General features: G+C 42.4%; 1 protein-coding gene across 1 annotated transcript; it reads right to left on the minus strand.

The window, feature by feature from the left end:
- Nucleotides 1–213: 213 nt before the first annotated feature.
- On the minus strand, nucleotides 214–2,704 carry LOC142127180 (choline kinase alpha-like). The gene is made up of 4 exons (XM_075194313.1): nucleotides 2,534–2,704; nucleotides 2,063–2,176; nucleotides 614–747; nucleotides 214–287 (listed from the first exon to the last, which is right to left on the minus strand). The coding sequence occupies exons 2-4, from the start codon at nucleotides 2,144–2,146 to the stop codon at nucleotides 224–226; spliced, it is 282 nt and encodes a 93-aa protein (XP_075050414.1). The 5' UTR covers nucleotides 2,147–2,176; nucleotides 2,534–2,704; the 3' UTR covers nucleotides 214–223.
- Nucleotides 2,705–7,906: the final 5,202 nt, after the last annotated feature.

Below are 7,906 nucleotides of genomic sequence, written 5' to 3' on the forward strand. Positions count from 1 at the left end.
TGCAGTAGTGAATGGTTATATCTAAATTGTGTTTTGTTCTATAGTGTTTTTATCCTTCTTTTTTATTTTGAAATACTGCTGTGGTGAAAGTGTTGATCCATATGGGGGGTATACGATAGGGAATTTTCTCAGTCTGCAGACAGTGTCTTTGTATCTGTATCTGAGCAGCACAAAGATCAGCTTACTTTGGTCTCGGGGATGGCTGCCCCAGAAGGTGCACTGCTCAGGAGAGATTTGTAGAGTCCAAACTTTTCAGCCGATGGTTATGACAGATGAAGAGCACAGATCTGCAGGTAAATCGTGTACAGTGTGTAAACATGAATCGGCATGCTGATCGGGACTCTTATTTTTCCTGTTGTTGGTTAAATCACAAACTATCACATTGTTAGAATTTTCCTATAGTGTGTACCCAGCCTTACCCATTGCGGCCACCGATCACCCTTCTAATATATCATTTGTCTTCAACTACTTTACAGCTTCACACACGGACAGCGCATGTTGCCTTAATGTTACGTTAGCAGATATTGAAAGTCTGGATGATCACAGATGTAATATGATTTACCTGCATACTATACATACATGTATACACATTGTGCCACAATCAAGAACTTACTTCTCCATAGTCCTGAACAACCATACTGGTTCCTTGTTGAATGGCATCTCCATCATGTGGAATCTGGCCAACTTCACTGCTATCTCACTGGAAATATCTGGGATACTAAGATCTGAAGTCACCAGTCGTCGACTCTGGGTACAGTATAAGAGAAATATAACTTTATTGAGTATTTTTTAAACATTTTTTTAAAGAGAAAAAACCCCCAAACATCTAAACTTACTTCTATTAAACAAAGCAAAGTCAGTATCTCTACTACCAGACTATTATTTATTATGGTCCTCCGTTCATAGCCACATACAGTTATTCTCAGGTGCATACAGGACACTGTCTTGGTGCGTACCTTACATACATATATAAACTTTCCTCTAAACATTTCTAAACACATTTTTTTAATCAAATCACTTTTATTGAGTGAAAACACAACCACTGGTTACAGTAATAAGAAACATCCTCACAATATGAGTATTGCAACTCAGTACAATATGAGTAAACAAACAAATATGTGAACCAGACTTAACTGAACTTGAGGGTTGATAGATCACAACACTATATTATAAGCAAAATGGGAGAGGAGGCCTTGGTAGGATTAGTGGCATTCACTGCAAGTATCTTCCATTGTCCACTCTCCCACCAACTGCAAATGCAAACACTGTTAACCAACGCATGACAAATAAGATTGCTGTGTCCCTGGTGTTTTCTTAACACCAAGTGGGTTGCCAGCCTTAGACACAACAAAAAACAGGCAACAGGTTTGAACATTTCTTGAATTGTAAGGATGTACTTGGTAACATAGGAGGACGCCTTGCATGTACTGTACAGCTGGATTCAATGACTGCATTCTTTTCCATGCAGCTTGGCTGAATAAGAAATACTGCAGCATTTATTTTCGAGTAAGGGAAAAGTCCATGTGCAGTTTTTTGGCCAGTGTGTCTTATGCAACAGAGTGGCTTATGGTTCAGAAAGTATTGCATGAAATGCACCTGGTGGCGTCCTGTTTCAAAACCCTAATCTTAGAGATTAGCCGCAGCAGCTACTTATAAAGCGCCACTAATTCCGCAGCGCTGTACAGAGAACACACTCACATCTGCCTCATTGGAGCTTACAGTCTAAATTCCCTAACACACACAGACAGAGAGAGAGAGACCACGTTAAATTTGATAACAGCTAATTAGCCTGCTAGTATGTTTTTAGGGCATGTAAATGATCTTACCCTGATAGTTCTGAAATGGCATTTACCATCCTGCTTTATGTGTACTATACCCATAAAACAAAAATATTACAGAACCATTACAATTCAAGTGTAATACCATCATTTTTAAGAAAGCTGCATATATTGTATCATTAGGAATATCCAAAGTTGAGCCTAAATTCAAAGTAAAAGTATATTTTAGACAGGCATCATGAAAGCATTGTTCCTAGCCCTTATCCTCGGGTGCAGCATCTCACCGGAATGTACTCCTCCAGACGACCTCGTGGAAACACTCCATACAATTGTGGACCTAGTGAACGCTCAGCAAGGATTGCAAACATAACACTCTCCAAAACAAGAGAGTCCACACCCTGCAAGAAGTGCAGAAACAAATTAAATAAAAACCTAATGGATGGCAAATATTCTACTCTTAATGCATCAGGTCAAATTTACCAAGACATTATAATTGAAATATAGCAAAAAACATTTACCAATGGAAATAGGCAGCTAGTAAATCTGTATACAATAACTACACAAATATATATTTTAGCACTTAACACAAAACATTAAAATCTACAGAACTGTGTTCCATCATGTACTATTATTGGCTAACTTCACCACAGTCAATTGTGAAAGTACATATTTCCAAACCCGACTTACACCTATGGATAAGAGCTGCAACACCATATGAAATATTTTCTTCAAAATAAGGCAACCAAATACATCACCTGCAGGATGGCTCCGTACAGCCGCAAGAGAACTTGCCGAGGCTCAGTAGACTGGGTTGGTACTGTGTCTGAGAGACTGCACTTATATAGAAGGTTACTGAGACCACCACTGAAAGACAAAGTTATAAAATCAAAGATAAATATAGTACAACAGATAACAAGACCAATCAAGCATAGATAAAATGTTCACTTTAGGTGCAATATTAAATTAAATGTTTACTTATTTCCAAAATAAAGTTCAACATTTTTCAAATAAATCTTGAATATAATCCATATCTAACCAGTGAGGCACGGGAATATTTATTAACTGCAATGCCCACACCTCAGGTCATTCAGTGATGTCTTTAGTGGTGTGGTTTTGCAACACTAGTATTCATACAGAGTGCACCTGGGAAGCTGGACTACGTGGAGAAACAGGCAGTCTCCACACATGGACTGTGCTGCAGCCCCCTGCATCTGGGTATATTGAGGAGCGACCTGTGAAGTACCACAGCAGAGAAACAGTAAAATGAATGTCTCAGTGCTACATTCAGATGGGATTAGTGTGCTGGTGGTGTAAAAACACTGCCTGTTAAAGCAGCTGCCATTATGCCAAGGAGTTCCTGGTTATTTCATCTGTTTCAGTTTGTTCTTGGCAATTTCATCTGTTCCATTGTGTCCCTGGTAATTCCCTTTATTCCAAAGTGTTCCAGGTAATTCCATCTGTTACAATGTGTTCCTGGTAATTCCATCTGTTCCACTGTGTTCCTGGTAATTCCATAAATTCCAATGTGTCTCTGGTAATTCCATCAATTCCAATGTGTTCCAGGTAAATCTATTTCAATGTGTCCCTGGTAATTCTATTTGTTCCAGTGTAATCCTGGTATCTGAAGCCATCCGGTGTGCTCCTGGTATCTGTCGCCATCTGCTATGTTCCAGGTATCTGAAACCATTCGCTGTAATCCTGGTATCTTCAGCAATCTACCATATTCCTGGTGTCTTCAGCAACCTGCTGTATTCCTGATATCATTATCCTGTCTTATGCTCACTCTCGATTCCACTTACCTGCCGATCACGGGTGGTACCTGTACTGAGAGATGTGACATATGGGGATAGCACCAAAGCCAATACCTCCTTGCGGGAGGTCCATGGTGAATACCTATCTTACGTTAGACTCTGCGCCTCCATTATAGGTAGAGTCAAATAAGACCAACTGTTTGAATCAATAGTTCCTGTGTACTCCTGACCATATTAGGCATGCTGGGGTTGCCCCCACCCCCATGTACAGCCTAATATAGTGCCACATGCACCCCCTTACCTCTGCTCCTCCCCCTTTTTCTATCACTGTCATAGCCGTCTGCATCCCTCAAGTATGTATGTCTCCATCACCCTCGTGCATCTGTCTCCATCCCCCTGGTGTTTGTCTCTGTCTCCAAATTTGTGTGTGTGCCTGTGTCCTTCTGTGTATATGTCTGTCACCCTCTGTGTTTGTCTGTATCCCTTCAGCCCTCTTATCACATCTATCGTACCACTTGCTCCCACCACCCACTTTTCCATTGTGCCTCTCACAACCCACTTTATCTCTTGCTCTTCACCTCTCCTGCCAGCCCCGTCTTCTATCACTTCTGCTTTCTATACCCCTTACTTTTCTCCTCCTCTTCTTCAATGGAGTCCTGCGGGCTGTTGATCAGAAGTGATGTGGATGAACCTGAGGATGGCAGGTAAGCACAATATTCTGATTTTAAGAATTTCTGCCCTATAACCCAACTATCACGGGCAATAACCCTGACAGCTGTAAATTTCTCTGGCTTTTACCAGCAAATTGCAACATGCACTAATATTAGTACTATTATGGCAGAGAGACCCCACGCTGCGGGTTTCCCTGCTATAGTACCAACAGCCTAGTGCTGGTAATAGTAAAATCAGGGGGGCCCCATGCTTTTTGTCCTATCGATTAGAATGTGCATCCTAATCTAAGAAGACTCTGGCCAGCTGTTAGGGGACCTGGAGAAGAGCACAGAAATCTGCTTTAGTGATGCTGGCTGCAGTCACTTAACCAATACTGCACGTCAGAAGAAGGGTGGCACCTGACTGAGAGATGCCAGCAATCATCGCTATTCAATGTCCTGGAGTGTTGCTGCTATATCTCTGCAACCGCAAACCGCCCATGAATGAAACTTTTACCACTTGAAAAGGTGGAGCATTAAGTATCAAATGACTACCGCTAGATGCCTCTCCCAGTGCGCCAACAGCCTCTAGCCTCAGTGGTTTGCAAGATGGCGACCCCTTAACAAAAGGTGTTTTGTGTTCGCAAGTTCAGCAAGACTTAATAACGTAATTGCAGTGCAGCGTGCGTTTCCACCAATGCCAGAGCATTTGTCGTTGGTACAGACAGGAAACAGTCTCTTTATTAAAGGAAAGAGCACAGAACGACCAAACAGAGGAAAACGCGAGAAGAGTTCAAGACAGTTTTCTGCGTAGCCCGGGCAAGTCCACTCGTGATGCCAGCCGAGAACTTGCGATCCCTCAGACGACTGTCTGGAGTGTGTTAAAGTTTAATCATGAGGCCATACCAGTTGCAACTGGTACAGGCTCTTCATTCAGATGACAGAGGGAAGCGTGTAGAATTTAGTGATACGATGTTGCAGAACGTGGAAGATGTCAGCTTCTTACCACGTTTGATTTTTAGTGATGAAGCAATGTTTCATCTAAGTAGTAAAGTTGAAGAACATGAGCGTGATTCCCCGAAAGTGAATGTGTCTTGTGCCATTTCTCAATGAAAGGTTTATGGCCCTTTCTTTTTTGAGGGAAACACAGTTATAGGTCAATCCTATCTCGAAATGCTGCAGAACTGACTCTTTCCACAACTTAATGAAGATTCTGATTACTTAGTTTTGTAGCAAGATGGAATACCACCACATTGGCACCTTCAGGTTCGACGTATTCTAAATGACATACTGCCTAAACGCTGGATAGGTCGCACGGGACCCCAAGACTTGGCACTACACCATTGGACCCAAAATCCACAGACATTACACCCTGTGACTTTTCCATGTGGGAATACTTCAAAAACCGTGTTTTTGTGCCACCATTAGCACAAATCTAATCTGAATGACCTCAAAAACAAAATCACAACAGCGGTGAATTCACTGGAAGAAAACACTCTGAGAGGCACAGTATGAGGAAAAAAGAGGGGGAGAGAGGCACAGTAATATGAAAAAGGGGGGGAGAGAGGCACAGTATGATGAAAAAGTGGGGGAGAGAGGCACAGTATTACGAAAAAGTGGGGGGGAGGCACAGTATGAGGAAAAAGGGGGGGAGAGATGCACAGTATGAGGAAAAAGTGGGGAGAGAGGCACAGTATGATGAAAAGGGGGGCGAGAGGCACAGTATGATGAAAAGGGGGGGGAGAGGCACAGTATGATGAAAAGGGGGGCGAGAGGCACAGTATGATGAAAAAGGGGGGGGAGAGGCACAGTATGATGAAAAAGTGGGGGGAGAGAAAGGCACGATATAAGGAAAAAAGGCGGGGGGCAGCAGGAAGGTATTGAGTGATGAAGGACGGGGGTAGCATGGAACAGTGTTAGAGAGGGGGGGCAGGATGCCACAGTGATGGAGAGGGGGACAGGATGGCACAGTGATAGAGATGGGGGGCAGCATGGCACAGTTATGAAAAAGAGGGGGGCAGAATAGCACATTGATGAAGGCGAGGGGGGAGCAGCATGGCACAGTGTGATGAAGGGGGACCAGGTGAAGGGGTGAAAAGTGATATGGAGGGCGCAGTGTGCTCATAAGGGGGCACAGCGTGGTGATGATGAAGAGGCACAGTAATGTGTGTGTGATGGCACAGGGGGCTTGTGGTAATGTGTGTGTGATGGCACAGGGGGCTTGTGGCAATGTAGTGTGAGGTAGGTGGTGGCTAATTAATGGGTGCAATTTTGTTTGTGGGGTGATGGTGGGGCAATTTAATAGTGGGGACTATTAATTTAAGATGGGGTGGTTTGGGGACTATTGAATATGGGGTGAGTTTGGGGAGAATGAGGTCTCTTTATTAAATGTGCTAATGATTTATTTAATGGCAGTGATGGTTGCGGGAAATAGGTATATTTCTGAAATGTAAATACTATTAATTTATTGCTGGGGCTGTTTGTAGGGAGGGGAATAGGTTTATTTATTAAATGTGAATAGACCATGCGCCTTGACTCTGTCAGTACCAAACCTGACTGACAAACAGGAATCCTATTTCCTCAATTTGAACTGTGACAACCAGACCCAATTAACATTTCATAGATGTTGATCAGAGCTGGGTAAAATAAGGTCAGTCGATGATCTTGATCTTTTAGCACGTACTGCTATCACAAACAATTTGAGTCCCGTAGGATTATGCTCAGGCTGGATCTAATCAAGGTTGTGACTGCTGCACAGTAAATATACAGAAATATGATATGTGTTAATATGCCAGAAATTATTTAACTGTTAGAGATAGCTGTCAGACTAAGTTGGTGGCAAAATGGACAATATTCCACCCATATGCAGAGCCTATGCGCAAGATTTATCTGCCTCCACATTAGCAGCATATGCGCCTGGATTACATCAGTTATCTTCATCTGAATGAGCCACATTTGCATAAACACGCCTTTACTGTACTGTAAATGTGTAATTACTAGATGCACACAATTATTTTTTTTATAACTTTGAAACTTGCTGGCGATTGCGTGTATGTTGCTTTGTATATTGTGCAGTGTAGTGGGTGGAGCATAAAAATGGTCTATAGTGGCATAAAAGTTAAATCCCACCTTAACTGGGCATCATGGTGGCTTAGTGGTTAGCACTTCTGCCTCTGCCGCACTGGGGTCATGAGTTCAATTCCCGACATGGCCTTATCTGTGAGGAGTTTGTATGTTCTCCCAGTGTTTGCGTGGTTTTCCACCGGGTGCTCCGGTTTCCTCCCTCACTCCAAAAACATACTGGTAGGTTAATTGGCTGCTATCAAATTGACCCTAGTCTGTGTGTGTTAGAGGATTTATACTGTAAGCTCCAATAGGGCAGGGACTGAAGTGAGTGAGTTCTCTGTAGAGCGCTGCAGAATTAATGGCGCTATATAAGTAGATAATGATGATGATGAATGGTTTCACGAGGAGATAAAGTTGGTAAAGAGAAAAAACAATGGTGCTGTAAGTCACCAAATTAGGTAAGAAGACTTATTAATTCTTTGACAGGAGTTAGGAAAAAGTCTGCAATATGAATATGAGAATACATTCTTTTAAAGGAAGATGTTTGAAGTAGGCTGCACATCTATCCACCATTGCTATCACACTCTATTTCACAGGTCACTCCCAGACCGTTGTACATAAATTTGCCATGTGGTTGTAATTATTCCCACATTTGTGCTCA

Source organism: Mixophyes fleayi, unplaced genomic scaffold (genome assembly GCF_038048845.1).
Source record: "Mixophyes fleayi isolate aMixFle1 unplaced genomic scaffold, aMixFle1.hap1 Scaffold_29, whole genome shotgun sequence".
NCBI classification, from domain to species: domain Eukaryota; kingdom Metazoa; phylum Chordata; class Amphibia; order Anura; family Limnodynastidae; genus Mixophyes; species Mixophyes fleayi.

Bases quoted from the DNA above. Each gene is read 5' to 3' on its own strand.
- LOC142127180 (XM_075194313.1), bottom strand. From the start codon at position 2,146: ATGTTTGCAATCCTTGCTGAGCGTTCACTAGGTCCACAATTGTATGGA. The intron at 748-2,062 runs GTGAGATGCTGC...TACTGTACCCAG, and splicing joins GTCTGGAGGAGTACATTCCG to AGTCGACGACTGGTGACTTC. The intron at 288-613 runs GTAAGTTCTTGA...ATTTACCTGCAG, and splicing joins TTGTTCAGGACTATGGAGAA to ATCTGTGCTCTTCATCTGTC.